Genomic DNA, 18,676 nt, shown 5'->3' with positions numbered 1-18,676 from the left:
GAAAGAGATATAAAAAAAATTGCTTGCTCTTAAATTATCCTCCTGGTGGATACAGACCTTTAATTTATTCCATGATCCCCCTGTCTCCTAAAGCTAAATTAATGCTGCTGTTATTGATAGCCTTGCAGTGTATTAGTCAACATTTTGTTAATATTATTAGCATTTAAGTTGGAGACTTAAAAAACAACTCGAGTGTTCTTTAGGAAAAAAAGGCACACTAATGAATTAAAATCAGATATTGTGCTCATTATTGGCTGGTCATTACTCCATCTGCTCTGTGCTAACGTGAAAATCAATTACTATGTCTCTTTCCCACTGACAGCGTATGTTGATCGGACTGGCACGAGATCTTCGAGGGATTGCCTTTGCACTGAACACAAAGACCAGCTACACCATGCTGTTTGACTGGATGTATCCTTATTACACAATGACAATACTAGCTCTGTGCACAGAGGGATACCAGGTCCCTTGCATTAGTTTAATAGTGTGGCACAGTAGGGAAGAGGAAACAAAGCTAAATGAACTAATGTGTAATCAGCTAAAATTACAGTACAGTTGCAGTCTTGTGCCATTAACTGGGAGGGCAACATTTGGAGAAAGACCACAAAGAGGTCATGTTTGGGTTTTGCTTTTGGTACCACTCCCTAAATATTCTTCCGTTGCCCTGTGAGCTCACGATGCCTCTGCAAAATGAATCTACATCCCACCAGTTTAGAACATGATGTATCTCTCTTGGTTAAAATGTATATTAGAGCTTTTAGTTCTCTCTCTGCGCTTAGCGGATAATTGTAAAATCATCTATGTATCTAAGCATATCTCAGTGTTGTTCTGTGCTGTGAAATCTCTCATTGCTTTAGGCTTGCAAAATCCCCAGTATATGAATTCTCTATTACACTTTTACTAGAAAGACAGCTAGCTTTCTGTTCAAATGTTGGAGAATCACTTGTGATTTGGGTCTGAAATTTTTAGCTCAGTGTATGGTTCTCGAGAGTAAACTACATGCCTGCCCAGATTCTTTCAAGCTATCCACCTTCCTGAAATTGACAGAGTTTGTATTAAGGAACGCCTGAGATGCAAATTGGAAGTATCTAAAGTTTACCATTTCAAGGAATAGAACTAGTGTCTGGTTCTGTGAACTGTTCTGCCCAGGGAGGATTTAGACTTGCTTGAAATCCCCTTAGACACTGGGCTTTAGGCTTCTGAAGGCATTTCAGTTGCAAACAATAAGCAGTTTTTTTACAGTGTCTCTTGGGTTTGTTTGTTGTTGTTTTTTGGCTTTTGCCTTATTTTGTTGATTAGATTTTTAAAAATTGCACGTTGACTAAAATTTATTTTATTAATTAATTGTACACACTGCCTTTTTTACTTTAAAAATAACGCCCAAAGCTGTATACAAATGTAAACTAAGGCAGATTAAAATGTGCAAATAATTTAACAGCAAGTAGAATAAAAGGAAAACTCTAAGGATCCAGTAGTGATTAGCAGATTCTGCAAGAATTATATGCAGCTTTTGAAATGGCCCACTTCCTTTTTAAAACTTTAGATGACAAGTGATGCCAGACAAAACGTTTTCTTAGGATCTCTTGGGATAACACTCCCAGGCTGTCTTTTCCTATTTGAAGAAACAGTTCTGAATGTAATTTCTGTCCACTAGATGGCAAAGATGAGCAGAATTCATAATATCTTTGATTTGGTCTTTGACCTGGGAATCATTATATTTTATATATTCTAACAGTAATGTTTTGGGCTGCAAATAGCCAAGTAGGCAGAATAGTAATGTTATCCTGCAAAACAGGATTGTTTGTAGCAGGCTTGCTTATACTAATTGGGTTTTCGTAACAAATCAGACTCCTTGGAAAAAGGCCAAAGGCTTTTCATAATTGTATTGACAAGAAAATGAATATGATAAATGGTGTTCATTCAGTTGAGAAAAGATTTATAGTTTTTCCCTCTGGGCAGGGGATGAAGAGCAAATATGTGTAATAATAAAAAAAACCTGTTACAAAGTTGTTATTTGATCTCTCATAAGGCTATATTAAAATCTCCAAATATTTTAAAGATATTTCTGGTTGTAAGGTATAGGCTTTTCTTTGCATATTCTACCTAAGGAAAGGTGAACAAGGATATGGTACTAAACATTTCATGAATATGAAAGTCATTCATTCTTCTTTAAATATTGGTATGTCAAGCTGTCAATGATTCAGATTTTACATTTCAGAAAGTTGATTTGGCTGATGTATTCAGAAATAGGGTTTTCAGGTTGTGCCTGGCAGTGTCTCGGTGTAAATGAGCCACTGAGCACAAAATCAGAGTGCAATCCCATTTATGGAGATTTCTTAGGAATCAAGTGATTTTGATAATAATTTCAAAATAATGAATGTTTGTGGAGCATGTTACAGGGTCGAGTTAGCTTTGTTCACTTGGGAAAAAAGGAAAAAAAACCTAAACCCCCCCCCCCCAAAAAAAGGGAATGAAGAGCCTGAAAGGTTAAATGGATACAAATTATGGGTCCCAATGTTAAAATCATAAATATGCAACATAAATATTACAAGTGATCAAAAATACGTGTATTTATTAGAAATTAGTTTTTAAACAATTGTAGGCCCAAATGTAGCCTCAATAAGAATTTCAAATCATACAATATGCACAATTAGGCCCTTATTAGGACCTTTTTTGTTGTTGTTGTTCAGTCGCACAGTCAAGTCTGACTGCGGAATGCTGCTCTGAGACTCCAAGTGAAGAGTGGGGTATAAATCCAATCTCCTCTTCCTCCTCATGGAAATCAGTGGGCTGAAGTAGGAGGTGGAAGGCAGGAAAGTTCCAGTGTGCTGTTGGAAAATCTAGTCTGAATCCAACCCTTATGTTTTCTCAACACCCCCCCCAAAAAAAAAACACCTCTCAGTTTAGTTTCTCTGATAAGAAACCTATTCTATTTATGGTTTCCAGAAACCTGTCTCACATTCAATCTGGTAGTCAAATGCTTTGCAAGATACAGAAGTATGATGTCGCTTCTTGATGAATTTATAAACAAAGGCAGTACTCCTTTGAAGAATACTGTCTGAAAATTTGGATGAGAGTAAGGGAGCGGATGTGTGATGTGCATGTGGTTTAATGAACAGAGGCCTCATCATTAGGTGATTGGTGCAGACTTGATTTGGAGTCAAAACAAAGGGTAAGGCCTTGTAGAGTAAGGATAGTCAAGGGATCCTAGACATGTTGCAGGAATGGTTGCAAATGCGGCTTGGTTCCAACACAAGAACAGCATTGAATACAGATGAGGGGTCTATTTCCTCACACCCTGGGAACCTGTAGGTTCCTTAAAAATATGGGAAAGAAGGAACAAAAACGTAAACCCCCCCCCCCAAAAAAAGGGAATGAAGAGCCTGAAAGGTTAAATGGATACAAATTATGGGTCCCAATGTTAAAATCATAAATATGCAACATAAATATTACAAGTGATCAAAAATACGTGTATTTATTAGAAATTAGTTTTTAAACAATTGTAGGCCCAAATGTAGCCTCAATAAGAATTTCAAATCATACAATATGCACAATTAGGCCCTTATTAGGACCTTTTTTGTTGTTGTTGTTCAGTCGCACAGTCGAGTCCGACTGGGGAATGGTACACTCCTGTCACTGGGGAGTGGAACACTGGGTTTTTTAAATGTTCAATCTTATTAATATTAGGTTATTTTAAATACTTTGTCAGGAACACAGTTGAAATACCATTTTGGTTATATGTACCTGATTTGGACACAAGGCAATGTCATATGAGATCTATATAGTACATCTTTGCCTAGAATTAACTGATATTTATCAGAAGTAATTCACATCATACAATTTTTCAACACATTCCCATGTTCATAATTTTACCATTAGATATTATATGTAAATTGATAATGCATTTTTCTTCTTTTTCCTTCCTTTTCAGCATAATTTTCACTTGGTCCTATATTGATTAATATTAGTATTTCAATAATTGAGCCGATGTGAAACATTTCTGCTTGACCACTGAAGAAGGCCAGTTGCCTGAAGGCCAGTTGCATAAGGTCCCGATTGTACATACAATTTGAAATTCTTATAGAGGCTCTATTTGGGCCTATAATTGTTTTTAAACTAATTTATAATAAATACATGCATTTTTGATCGTTTGTAATATTTATGTTGTATATTTATTGATTTTAACATTGGGCCCCCTAATTTGTATCCATTTAACCTTTCAGGTTCTTAATTCCTTTAAAATGTGTCGACTTGGCAGAGGTCCCGATTGTGTGTACAATTTGAAATTCTTATAGAGGCTCTATTTGGGCCTGTAATTGTTTTTAAACTAATTTATAATAAATACATGCATTTTTGATCATTTGTAATATTTATGTTGTATATTTATTGATTTTAACATTGGGCCCCCCAATTTGTATCCATTTAACCTTTGAGGTTCTTAATTCCTTAAAAATGTGTCGACTTGGCAGAGGCTGCCTGCCCGGATGGACAGATTTGATATCTTGAAAGCTCTGATGGGGCATCCCTTTGAATCAGTGTTTTAGGGCAGTTTCATACCTTGCATCTCACCAATCACTCTGTCAAAGAACCTGGGTCCCACCATGTTAGAAACAGAAAGCCCGCTTTCCCCAGAAAGGACATTGATATGTTCACAGATGTTCTGTTATGATAGTAATCATTTACAGACAGTTTTAAGGACATTAAAAAAAATTACAGAAGCACAATGAGTAATCCCTAGCAGTTTGAGTCAGCAGGAAGCGGTGCATCAAAGCCACTGGCTAGTGGGAAGGGCGAACAAGGGATTACTAGAAACATGAAGTATCCAAGGTGGCTACGCGCATGCCAGAAGGACACAGGTGGATAATCTGTGGAAATTCAGGTCAGCAGAAGATAGTCCATTGCACTTGCAGATGGACACAGGGATTGAAGGAGAGTGAATTCTTAGTAATAGTTACAAAAACCCTGCATCCCACCTAGACTGCTTCCGCATTCTGCTGGTGGTACACATAAAACTGGTTGAGAACCACTATTTCAGGAAATCAGACAAGAATTTCACTCCCAAGACTGTCTTCCCGATACTCGTTATTTATTATTTAAAGCATTTTTATGCCGCCTTTCCACCCAGAGTCCTCAAGGCGATGAACATAAAAACAGTAAGGACAAAAAAGGGGAAAAAACTGAACCTAAAACCTAGAATTCAGAACCTAACAAGGTTAGTTAAGAATAGAAGAGGGCCAACTCTAAAAATCTAATTATGAAACATACAAAAATATACATATATTTATTGAACACAAATTAAAATAACAAATAAGGGCCCATTCATACCTCATATACAAATATAAAAATACCAAAATACAAAGGCTGATAAAATAGACCTAACGCGTTTCGGCCTTCACAGGGCCTTCCTCAGAGGTCTAATACAAATAGAACATGTTGGCTAATATGTAAACATATATACAATCATACATATACAGAATATGGAATAAAGACCAGAAAACAATTGTTTCAAAGTTTAACCACTGGGCAAAAATACAAATGAAACCTCCAGTGCACAATTGTTTTCTGGTCTTTATTCTGTATTCTGTATATGTATGATATTAATATGGCAATAGAGTTAGAAGAAAATATACTGATCTCATTGTATGTTTTTTGTTTGTAAATGGGTGTTGGTGATGTGTTGTATCATGCAGGGCTCTTTTTGTAGAAAAAGCCCAGCAGAAACTCATTAGCATAATAGGCCACACCCAACAGCAGGAACTCATTAGCATATTAGGCCACACCCCTGACAGCACAGCTCATTAGCACATTAGGCCGCACCCCCATGTTACCAGAAGTGTGGTCATCCAGCCACACCCACCTTTTGCTTGTTATTCTGTTTACCTTGTTTGTTGTCAAAACCCAGGGCTTTTTTTTGGAGCAGGAACTCCTTTGCATGTTAGGCCACACACCCCTAATTGTAGCCAATCCTAATGAGTTTCTGTTGTTGGCCTATTATGCTAATGAGTTCCTGCTGGGCGTGGCCAACTTGGGAGCCAGCCGGAACTCCGTTCCTGTGCGTTCCTGCCCAAAAATAGCCCTGGTTGTATGTATGTTTGTTAGTGATGTGTTGTATGTATGTTTGTTAGTCTATAATAATAAAAGTGTACCTACGGGTACTAAAAAAAAAATAATAATTCCTTAGTGATACCCTTTCTAACCTATTTGAGGAAGCCAAGCATCTTTGAGTAATTCCTCTAGGTTATGCTAAAGGAATGATCAGAAATGGGAACAGTGTGGGAGAGATCTGTCCTTGCCCGCCAGGGTGGGGCTGCACATTTCTGTAAAGGCCAAAATCTCAAAATTATCAGAGGGGCGAAAGCTGTATACGTATCTGTGAACTTCCTTCTGTGGCCATGAATAGACCCACATTATGATGAAAAAGTTTCAAAAACCTTTGACTTCTCAGTCCCCTTTAACGTCTCAGATGGGACCTAGATTTTGTGCCATGATATCTAATAGTAGGGTTCCCAGGTCCTTAACGGGGAAACTTTCTCCCTTTCTTTTTCCCTTTAATGTGTATTGATTAGGTATAACCACAATGACTATCAAAAGCTTTTGATTTCTTGCTTTGTGTTTTCCATTAAGGATAACTAGGAATTCTGAAAAGTAATTCGTAGGAATTCTGAAAAGTAATGATGGAGTTGTTGAGGTTTTTTGTTTGTTTTTTGCTTTTAGATTCCTTGTTTTGCAGCTATAGATGTTTTGCTGACCGATGTTGCTTATCTTTACGCATTCATAACCACTGCTGCTGTTTTGGTACTTAGGCTTTTCATACATTGTCTTACCATTGAGATTTTTAACCGGGAGCCTTTGGCCACCTCTGGTCTTCTGACATAGGCTGGTGGACGCAACCACAAAATGGCCTCCATGGAATGCAGGGACAACCACAAAATGGCCACCCCAGGAGGCAGAGCCCGCCACAGACATACACTTATAGAGGAAGCCCCAGTGCAGGGGACAAATGGAATAATTTTTAAAATACACTGGGTATGAGTAGTAAGAGACAACAAAATGAGCCCTGTGATGGCAGCCGCTGCCAAAAACAGTGTTATTTCAAAATCTGCAGAGCTAATCAGACCTCCAGGGGCCAGTCGGAAGCCCTGCTGAGAAAGAGTCCCATCAGGCTAGACCCACTTTCTAAAAATACTTGATGGGTGCCAGAGCACTCCCGGGCACCATGCTGAGGACCCCTGTTTTAGACTGTCCAGTGATGGCAGAGCTTTATAGAACAGGATTACTGGAACATAATTAATCTCTGTAAAAACAGTTTGGCTCCACTTCAGTGACAATTTACACTTTATAGCAACTAAAGAACAGGGCTCGAGACGCTATTTGTAGCTTTAGTCTTAAAAGCAAGCCATACATGACATTTATCTTTATTTTGAACTTCTTTAACTTCCACTACGAAAAGATACCCGTCATATCTTCCTGTTCTTCAGACAGCTGTTGAGCTGTGGTACCGTGAACCGGCCTGTACGACTCCCATCTTGAAGCTCATGGCCGAGATGATGCAAAACAGGTATAGTTCACTGTAGTGTCACTCTGACTGTCCTGCTTGTTCTGTTGTGATGGACTACGAGAAAAGAGACCTCATAGTCATCTATAATTTGGTATTGCTTCAAAACAAGCTTTGGATTTGCTGAAACCGTACTTGTCCGCAGATCCGAAGCCTCTAGTAAAGACGATGTTGAAAGGCCGTGTGTGTGTGTGTCTGCATTCGCGCGCATGTTCCAGCCATGCTCTACTGCCCAAGTTCCAGTGCCACAGTTACTTTTATTTTAACAAAGGTAGTTTCAGCTCTTTCGGGTCACACTGAGGGAGGAGTGAAAGCCCCCTCTTTAGAGAAGAGTAACAGCTTAATTCGTATGAATTCTAGAAGTTCTCTATCAGAGGGGTGCCTCTGCTTACCTCCAACAGTATGGCAAGTGGCACTTCGGGAAACACAGCCAAGGAGGACTGCTCTGGGATTTTAACTACTTCAGACCTGCCTTCCCATACTCGGGCAATGGGACCAGATAATTAAATGACTTCCCAGCTCCAGGATTTCTTGGATTATAAAGGTTATCTACATCCATACTAGTCTAGATTCTACCATGGTTTTGGCCTTGGAACATCTTTTGTCACCTTGGGTAGATAGTTTACTTCAGGAAATGAATGGGGGAATGTGTCCCTGATTGTTGTGCAGAGTTGCCCTGCTGCTGCTGAAGCAATTTTTTTTCTTGTCAGAACAAGCTGCACTGGGACTCACCCACTTCCCGCAAATGTTCGGCGGGTGCAAGAAAAAGTATCTGTGGGCGCCCTAATGTCTGCAAGCTATGTGTTTGGGACCCTTGGGCTACAGCCAAGAGTGATTTTCTTTTACTAGTTTAGGCTGATAAGAGTTGCTTCCTGATGAATTCTGACCTAGCCACATTACTGATATGCTGGTGACTTCCAGACTGGTCTATACTGCAGAATGGTGCCACTTTTGAACAGTCCATGGAGACGTCAAATAGCCTAAAAATGTCTGCCTGGTTGTTAATGGGCTGGCAAATTTGAGCATAGTACACCTGTTCTGCTACAGTTTCATTGCCTGCCATTTTTTTTCCCTAGGCCCAGAGTGTTGACCTAAAAGCCCTAAAGAATTTGGGATTTGGGTACCTCAGTGTGGTGCCTTCTCCATCATGAGTGTGTCTTTACACTGAGATCAGCTGGAGAGATCCTATTCCACCACCATCAGAAATTCTGTGGGTTGTGACATGAGATAGACCTTTCTTGGTTGTGGGCCCAATACTGTGCAGCAGGGCTTTTTTTTGTAGAAAAAGTCCAGCAGGAACTCATTAGCATAATAGGCCACACCCAGCAGTAAAACCCATTAGCATATTAGGCCACACCCCTGACTGCACCACTTATTAGCATATTTGGCCGCATTCCCATGTTACCAGAAGTGTGGTCATCCAGCCACACCCACCTTTTGCTTCTTATTCTGTTTACCTTGTTTGTTGTCAAAACCCAGGGCTTTTCTTGTTGCAGGAACTCCTTTGCATGTTAGGCCACACACCCCTAATGTAGCCAATCCTAATGAGTTTCTACTGCTGGATGTGGCCTGTTATTCTAATGAGTTCCTGCTGGGTGTGGCCAACTTGGGAGCCAGCCGGAACTCCGTTCCTGTGTGTTCCTGCCCAAAAATAGCCCTGCAGTCCAGCACTCTACCCCACGAGGCTTGTTCGGCATTGTCTGCACTAACCTACTGAACTTTCACAAAATGTTTACAGTGTCTTTTAATTTTAACTGATCTGCTCCCCTGTCCTTACCTTCTGTACGTTGTTTGGTTTTAGTCTTCCAACTTGTCATACATTGAATGTTTAAACTTTTTTAGATTCGGGTGTTGACAGTTGTTGTGATTACATTGTATCTTTAGTAGGCCATTCCGTAAGCCACTTTGGGGGTCCTTGAAGACTGGAATATGGAATTTCTTCTCATGGGATACATTATGGTGATTTCCCCCTCTGTTGTCCACATGGTAGATAGTGCAGTGTATTTCTCATCTTAAAAGTATACCAACCATGCAGAAGCAAAGCATGCTTTCTGTCACAATTATTCAGAAAAACCTAATACTATTCTTTATGGATATTTTAATGCATTTTTTTTTCTCTGAAGGGGATGTTGATTCCTCTTAGCATGCACCTCTGTTTTTCTCTTGTACTCACTAGTAGTTGTGAGGATGGAATTTTGAGATGATGTCATGAATTCTGAACCCAGAATAGGGGAAAGAAATTTGAAGAGAATTATTACAATAACTAGCAGTAAAGCCCGTTGTGGAAATAAATACAACGGGATCTAGAAAGAGGCTCTGGGGGAGTGCTCTGGCTTTGGGCAAACAGTGTCATTTTGCTGTGGTGACCTCAGCAGGGTATAATGACAGAGTCCACTGTTTTCTCCAGAGGAACTGATCTCTGGTCCCTGAAGAGCAGTTGTAATTTTGAGTGATCTGTAGCCCTCACCTGGAAATTGGTAACAATTGTTACCCAGGACGAAATGGCTGGTTTGGAGGGTGGAGTCTATGGCATTCTACCTGTCTGATGTCCCACCCCTCCGCAAACCCCACCCTCTCCAGGCTCCACCCCTCAAATCCCCAGGAATTTGCCAGCCTGGAGTTGGCAACCCCATCTCCTTTGCAGGTAACCATCAACCTACCATTATCTGCCCCTTTGACTTCAGCTGACTTCCGCTCTCCCTTCTGCAGAGCAATGGTAATTTTGAGTGTTCTCCAGCCCTCACCTGGAGATTGGCAACAATGGTTCCCCATGAGGGACTGAGTGGTTTGGAGGGTGGAGTCTATGGCATTGTACCTGTCTGAGGTCCCACCCCTCCTCAAACCTCACCCTCTTCAGGCTCCATCCCTCAAATCTCCAGGAATTTCCCATTGGGAGTTGGCAACCCTATCAGGATTGGCCCCAATATGTTTTCTCCCAAAGGCCAAAGTAGGTGACTGGACCAAACTAAGTTGCCTACCATCAGGCACTGAGGGGAAAGTAGGGTTGCCAGCTATAAGGAGGGAAATACCTGGAGTTTTGGGGGGTGGATTCTGTAGAGGGCAGCATTGGGGGGGGGGCGGAAGGACTCAGCAGGTATAATGTCATAGGGTCTACCCTCCAAAGCAGCCATTTTCTCCAGGGGAAACTGATCTCTGTCATCTGGAGATCAATTGTAGCAGTGGGAGATCTCCAGGTCCCACCTGGAGATTGGCAACCCTAGGGGAAAGTCAGCTGCACAGCAGGGGGTTGAAGAGAATGGTTTGATGGGTGCTGGGCCAAGATTGGCAACAATAGTTCCCCAGGGAAAGCAGCTGTCATCATTCTCCTCTCCCCCTATGAGGTATGTTAAGGTTGAAAGTGTGTGAATGGTCCATAATCCCCCAGGCAGCTTTTAAAACATGATCCTGGGACCTACACACCACCAGACATTCCAACTGCCTTGCGGGGGGTGGGGGGTATGAGGTGTGGAACGGAGTGAAGTCCAATCAGCTTCCATATGCAAAAGACCTTGAAGGTTCCATATGCAACTGACATTCCAACTGCCTTGCGGGGAGGGGGGTGAGTTTGAGGTGTGGAATGCAGTGAAGTCCAATCAGCTTCCATATGCAAAAGACCTTGGAATGCTGGGCGGGACTGCACAAAGCAGCCAGTCAACCCAGCCAGTGTCTTCTGAGTGGCAGTTTTTCCGGCCTAACACTAAAGGGGCCAAATTTAGAATGTTCATATAGAATGTTCTTGCTCAATTATATATAAGGAGAGATATCTCGTTCACTAGGCGTATCCAGCAGATTGCATAGATAAGATATCAATGCAGAAATTTCTTCCACTTTTGGATTTTTGTATTTATTTGCTCTTTAAAGGAAAGCACAGATTATTATTTTTTTAAACTACGTAAAATGTATTTGAGCATGGAGTTAATTCGCCGCAGGTATCATGAATTTGAATTTGTCTTCCAGGCAAAAGTTATATATTTTTTCAATTGAAAAAGCTCTGCATTTTGATGTCTTAGTTGTGCCTTTGCATGGATTACTTTTCTGTTTTAGACATAGTAACTATTTCTCCCCACCCATATTATGAGTGTCCAAAATTAATAATGCCCCAAAAGACTTCTTTTTGGTGGTGATAAACCTTCAAAGGAGAGAATTTAAGGAAGCACCTTTACATATACAGCCAGTGGTAAACAGAAACAAAGAGGAACAATTAGAGTAAATCTCCAAAGATGAGGGAGTTCATGAAACTGCTTAGCATATTCATTGTATTCATCTACTTATTGGTATGCAGAAAATCTCTATTGTTCCCTTTAGAGAACGTCATCAGGGATGGGTTTCCTTTTTCTGGAGTTGTGTATCGCATTAGGTTTTACAGGTTAAAATGCATAATACGATACACTTTGACATGGTTAAAATATGTTACGCAGTATCAAATTGTGCTTGATGATGAACAGAGGTTCTGCTTTCATTTTTGCCATCTGCCAGATCTTAGCACGGTTGTATAATATTGGGTCGTAGAGTTTTTCAGTGGTGTACTCAGATGCTTATGTTTAGCAAGCCAAGGAGCTCGCCATGGCCAGAAGATAAACTCAGTCACCGCCGCCCGCCGCCGAATCTTAGGAGATGTATTTTGTTCAAGAGTAGATTTTCCACATGGTTCCACTAAAGGAAGTTGCCGTTCAAATTACGGTAACTAGAATGGTATATTGTTTTTTGGGGAGAGAATGTGTCCCATAGTGTAGACTGAGAATTGAATATAGTTCAATTGAATACTCAACAATTGTCAAGCAAATTCTGGAAAACCCTGGCTGTGTTTCTGGAATTCACAGGGCTTTTGTCCATTCAGCTAAATGGAGCCCTTTTGATCCACAGCCATCAGAGCACCCCCAGTACTTCAGCTCCCAGCCCAAAGGTGTCCTTCCATAGAATATGGGAATAGGTTGGAATCACGCTTACTGATTATACCTTCCTGGTGTTCTGATTCTAATTACAAGGCATGTGAATGGCCATACCAGGGAGGGTGGGGTATAAATACAAATAATAAATAAATAAAGATTCCTTTGCTGATTATGGCCAGTGGGCCCCACAAGATACTCATGATACTGATCCTTATGGACCCAGAAACTTCAGATCTGAGCATTTGTCTCCATCTCCCTCTTTGGGGAAAGGTCCAAACCTTCCACCCTCTTCAGAGGTTCATTAAGATGTTTTCCATGCTGATGACCTTGACTATAATCAATCTCCCTTTGTTGACTTAGAACCAGACTGGGCTTCATATCCGTCACTGGGGGACACTATGACAGACCCTGCTTCAATCTCTCCTAGTGAGGAGTTTTGACTCCATGCAGAGCGACTACTGTGTGTGGCTTGATCCCTTGAAATCAAGGTTTCCTGTACTCCCTTACCTCCCACTGACCCACTCACTATTCCAGGTCGTGCACACCAGATCTATGGATCAAGGAACTTTACCTATTATGGATGGACTGGTAGAAATCACTATGGGTCCATGGCTAAATCCTGCTTTGATTCCACTGTCTGCCAGAAGGATCGAGAACCTTTACCAAACAAAGCAAGAAGGTTTCGCTTTCCTGCTTAACCGTGCTACAGCTGGCTCCCTAATTATAGATTCCGTCCAAGGGAGAAATAAGGGCATCATTCAGCACCCCTTGATAAGGAAGGCTGAAAGTTAGATGTTGTAGGCAGGGAAGGTCAATGCTTCCTTGGCTTTGGCCTTCAAGATTATCAGGCCATTCCAGCATGTTATCAGTGTTTCCTCTGGGAAAAGATTGACCTTTATTTAGACCTCATACGTGAAGAAAATCGTAGGCTTGCTAAGCTGCTGCAGCTTGAAGCTACCAAACTTTCTAGGCAGCAGATTTCCTCTGCCACACTGTAGATGGTGCTGCTCATAACCTCTGGGTACTGCTGTTGCCCATAGGCATTATTCATGGTTACGTTTCACATCACCACCAAAGCATGTGCAAAAGTGGAGGACCTTTCTTTTGATGGAACAGACCTCTTTAGCTCTAAAACAGAGGAAGCCCTAGAAAGAATTAGAATAAGTTTACCGCCAAGAGGCTAGGTATTATTCCCACCCAGCTGCCTTCCCAGAGAGGTAGGCCTTACTGTAGTCCTTACCATTCTTACAGAGGGAGAGATTATCAGTTCCTACAACATCAGTCCATATACAGGCCTCCGCATCCTTCATACTCTCAATCTCTACCTAAAAACAGGAAGAGATAGAACTCACAAGGCAAGGCCAGAGTCCCTTCTCTCATCTCTATACAGGCCCCCAAACAGGCCTTTTGACAGCTACCTGCAGTCTTCTCCCCTCCCATTTGAGTTGGGAAATGTCCACCTCACTTAGAAGGGTATGACTACAGACCACTGAGTCCTCAATAGAACCTCTCTCTTCTTCTGTGCCAATTGTGTCTGTACCTTTTGAACAGTTAGCTACATGCCATTTAGGCCTCCTTACTACAATGTTCATTTTTCTTGTGCATATAATATCTGTTTGTCAGATTGGTGAACTACAAGCATTTAGGTGTGATTCCCTATTTCTTAAGATTTTTTTACTCCAGGGTGGTTCTTTGGACTTGTCTTAAGCTTTTAGCCAAAGTTGTGACTCCAGGATATATCTGGTCCAGTTTTCTTTCCTCATCCTGTGCACTCAAGGGAATTTTCTCTTCATCCCCTAGATGTTCAAGCATTACTTTTTTATCTTAATAGAACAAGAGCATTTCACAATAGTGCAAACTTGGTTGTTTCCTTCACTGATCCTGGGAAGGGACATAATTTTACAACACAGTCCATTTCCTGATAGATCGTTTCCGCCATTCGTCAGTGTTACAAGTTGGCCTGGATCGATTGGTTGCAGGATCCTGCCTGCCTTTGTTCTGGGGCTTCAACCTCCAACTAGGTGGCCTGCCCAGAGAAGCCCAGACATGCCTCCCCACTCTCCATCTAGGTGGCCTTCCAGACAAGTCCAGGCGTGCCTCCTTATGCTGGCTACTAGCACCCGCAGCAGTTAAGCTTGAGTGGAAGATTGCACATGTCCAGACATAACAGTGGTGCTACATGGTGTATTCATCCCTCTATCCTTATCCATGGAGTCAACTCGCTACTCTCCCAGGTAGAACTGCACAGGCACCATGGTGACGAAAACAATGTTGCATTTACCTGTAAGTTACCCAGGGCTCTTTTTGTAGAAAAAGCCCAGCAGGAACACATTAGCATAATAGGCCACACCCAACAGCAGAAACTCATTAGCATATTAGTCCACACCCATGACAGCACAGCTCATTACCACATTAGGCCGCACCCCCATGTTACCAGAAGTGTGGTTATCCAGCCACACCCACCTTTTGCTTGTTATTCTGTTTACCTTGTTTGTTGTCAAAACCCAGGGCTTTTTTGTAGCAGGAACTCCTTTGCATGTTAGGCCACACACCCCTAATGTACCCAATCCTAATGGATTTCTGCTGTTGGGTGTGACCTATTATGCTAATGAGTTCCTGCTGGGCGTGGCCAACTTGGGAGCCAGCCGGAACTCCGTTCCTGTGTGTTCCTGCTCCAAAATAGCCCTGCCTGTAACTGTTGTTCATTGAGCGGTCACCTGTGCAGTTACTCATCCCTCCTTCTGGCCGGTGAGCTCTGTTGAACTCTCTTATTACTCTCTCCAGTGGCGGCCTTGAGGAACTGAGGGAAGAGTGCTCCTCTCCCCCCTCCTTTCATGCCAAAAAGGGAGGTGAACCAGTTGTGGAGGGGGGAGTGCCTTACCACATTGTGGAGGGGGGAGTGCCTTACCACTTCTAGAGCCTTCTGCATCTCCTATGGCAGGCCTGCACAGGCACGGTACCCCTGTGTGACTGCGCAGGTGGCCACTCAGTGAACAACAGTAACAGGTAAGTGCAACACTGTTTACTTGCAAGTAAGTTGATAATGTAGCCACACAATAGTGTGGCAGCCGTGCTGTAGCATTTATTGCAGCCTGCCTTAAACACTGAGGCCTCAGTTGCACAAACAGGTACCCCTATAAGTGTGCTGCGTGGAAAGCTGTTTGTGTGAAGGAGCTCCCTAAATGGTTCACCCCCGGCTTCCTCAAGCAATTAACAGCATGGCTGGAGCCACCCAGACTGGGGGGGAGGGGGGCTTTCTCCTTCAGATGGCTTTGTCATGATGCAGCCCCCATGCAGATGCACCAGAAGCACTTCAGGCGAGGTCCTTCTTCGTATTTCAGACCCGATGAGGCTGTGGGCTGTGATTAAAGCTGTGCCACTGCTCTTCAACTTCGTTCTGCATTTTCTCAGGTCATCAAAGCCGCATCCTTCAAAATAATCGCAGTGTTAACTACAATTCTACAGTTAGGGTTGCCAAATGGCACTTACCCTTGTGGCAGGGGACTCCAGCCCGGCTCCCGGCGTGTGCGCGCGCGTGCGAAGTGTGCACGCCACATGCACGTCACAGGGAAGTGACGTCATGACGCCGGGCACGCTGGGGCGGGGCCACAGCCATTTGAGGGGAAAACACAGAGTTTTCCCCTCAAATGGCTGTGGCCCCACCCCCAGCATGCCCGGTATCATCACCTGGGGGGTGGGATGCCCCCGGGGCCGTATCCTGCTGTGGCGGAAATCGGGCCTCCAAAGTGGGGGTTTCCCCGCCCCCCGGCCCGATTTGGCAGCCCTATCTACAGTCTATAATTTTCCCCATCATGATCTGGAATGACACTTCCTTTATGTAAATCGAGGGAACAGCCATTAGAATATACTGCGTACACTTCTGTTTGCCCTGTCTCCAAAGAGATCTGCGAGAGCTGGAAAGGGGCAACTGAAATGATGAATGGAGTGGGGTGTCTTCCTCAGCAAGGGTGTTTTTCCCACATGGGAATGGACTTATATCGTTTCCTCCTTGCTGCTGTGGCTGCCGTTACAGCAGAACGGCATTGGGGCTTCCACACGGCAGATTTCCCTGTAATTTCCCATCCTCAGTCCCCTGGAAGCATCTTCCACCCAACCTTCACCACCAGCGCAATATAGCAATCTGTGTACCAGGTTCTCTGAACCCCCAGCTTTCATTAAAAGAAAAAGTCTGAAGTTGGGTTTCCAGGTCTGGGTTGGAAAATACCTGGAGACTTTGAGGGTGGAGCCAGGAGAGGGCGGGGCTTGGGGAGAACATAAGAACATAAGAACATAAGAGATGCCAATGTTGGATCAGGCCAAAGGCCCATCCAGTCCAACACTCTGTATCCCACAGTGGCCAGAAATACCAGTGCCATCAGGAGGTCCACCAGTGGGGCCAGGACATTAGAAGCCCTCCCATGACCCCCCCCCCCCAAGCACCAAGATGACAGAGCATCACTTGCCCCAGAGTCCCTATCTATACCTTGTGGCTAATAGCCACTGATGGACCTCTGCTCCATATGCTTATCTAATTCCCTTTTGAAGCCGTCCATGCTTGTAGCTGCCACTATTTCCTGTGGCAGTGAATTCCAAGTGTTAATCACTCTTTGGGTGAAGAAGTACTTCCTTTTATCCGTTCTAACCCGACCGCTCAGCAATTTCATGGAGTGCCCACGGGTTCTTGTATTGTGAGAAAGGGAGAAAAGTACCTCTTTCTCTACCTGCTCTTTCCCATGCACAATCTTATAAACCTCAATCATGTCTCCCCTCAGTCGTCGTTTCTCCAAGCTAAAGAGCCCTAAGCGCCTTAACCGTTCCTCATAGGGAAAGTGTTCCAACCCTTTTATCATTCGAGTTGCCCTTTTCTGCACTTTTCCCAAAGCTATAATATCCTTTTTAAGGTGTGGTGACCAGAACTGCACACAGTATTCCAGATGAGGTCGCACCATTGATTTATATAGCGGCATTATGATATTGGCTGATCTGTTTACAATACCCTTCCTAATAATAGGGGAGGGGCCTCAGCATGGCACAGTGCCGTGGAGTCCACCCTTCAAAGCAGCCATTTTCTCCAGGGGAGCTGATCTCTGTCAGCTGGAGATCAGCTGTAAAAGTGGGAGATCCCCAGGCCCCACCTGGAGGCTGGCAACCCTAGTCTGAAGCGGCAGCAAAAGGGGATAGAGCTTTTCGAAAAGTAGGGAATTCTTGGAACCTGATGCACAAATAATTATAATGATACTGTGATATAATGATATTCAATTGCTGATTTTTAAGAAAACGGAAAGCCTCCCTGGGGCAGGAGAAGAAATCGTTGCCGTAGGGACAGAGGCAGGGGAAATGGCCACTGTGTGGGAGTGACCAGGAAAACCCAAACTCCTCCTTCCCGCAGCAACCATATAGGCTTTGCCGTAACCTTTCTCAGAACGTTGCAGGAAAATGCATTTCAGAAAAACTAGAGAAATGCTGGAGATACCCTGAAAGGTGCATGAATGTACCACAATGCTGTGGGGAAGCAGGAAAACACTTCTCGGCAACATTGAACCTGGGGCAGATAACCCGTGTGGAAATATCCAAGAAAAGACTGGAACAAAAAAACCCAAAAAACCTTAAGGGCCAGATAAATGCTTATAAAATTGTTAATCGTGTATGAAGAGGAGAAAGCAATTTTTCCCATAATATTAGAGCTCAGGTTCACCTAATTAAATTGATTGGCAGTAGGTTCAGGTCAGACACACACAAAAAGCCCTTCCATAGATAACGCATAAAGAATGGAATTTGCTACCAGAATTTGTAGTGGTGGCCACTGGCACAGATGGCTTTAAGAGAGGATTAGGCTGAGTATGCAATGATGGCAAAACTAACAACTTACTTGAGAAACAGATCAGTTATGAAATTCGAGGAGAGATGGAGTGTGTATTATATGTATGGAAGCAAGAGACAAATTTAGAATGAGTAGTTTAAAATGCATTGCAATGAAGAAGCAGAATGAGAAGTAATCTTAAATGTAAAATGTTGAATAGAAACGTATGCCAATCAAAGTTGCCTTCATTGTGCTTTACAGACAGTGTTTCAAAAAGTCTTTTATGTAATGAAGGGGGTGTCGGGGAGAAGCATTTTCTGTTTTATATAATAATTATTTTCTTTCTGTATTTTCTTTATATTATATGTTTTTTAGTATGTGTGTATATACATATATATGTGTGTGTGTATACACACACACACACACATATAT

At 42.7% G+C, this 18,676-nt stretch overlaps 1 protein-coding gene across 1 annotated transcript in view; it reads left to right on the top strand.

Moving 5' to 3' along the window:
- The window catches only part of RANBP17 (RAN binding protein 17), a 306,660-nt gene that overhangs the window by 201,688 nt on the left and 86,296 nt on the right, over window positions 1–18,676 (top strand). The window contains exons 20-21 of the mRNA XM_015413703.1: window positions 323–411; window positions 7,451–7,558. Coding sequence (XP_015269189.1) covers window positions 323–411; window positions 7,451–7,558 — 197 coding nt within the window. The remainder of the gene's footprint in view (window positions 1–322; window positions 412–7,450; window positions 7,559–18,676) is intronic.

The sequence above is a fragment of the Gekko japonicus genome, unplaced genomic scaffold, assembly GCF_001447785.1.
Source record: "Gekko japonicus isolate JY-2015 unplaced genomic scaffold, Gekko_japonicus_V1.1 scaffold552, whole genome shotgun sequence".
NCBI lineage: Eukaryota > Metazoa > Chordata > Lepidosauria > Squamata > Gekkonidae > Gekko > Gekko japonicus.
Note: the sequence above shows the minus strand (reverse complement) of the source record. Positions and strands in the feature narration are given on the sequence as shown.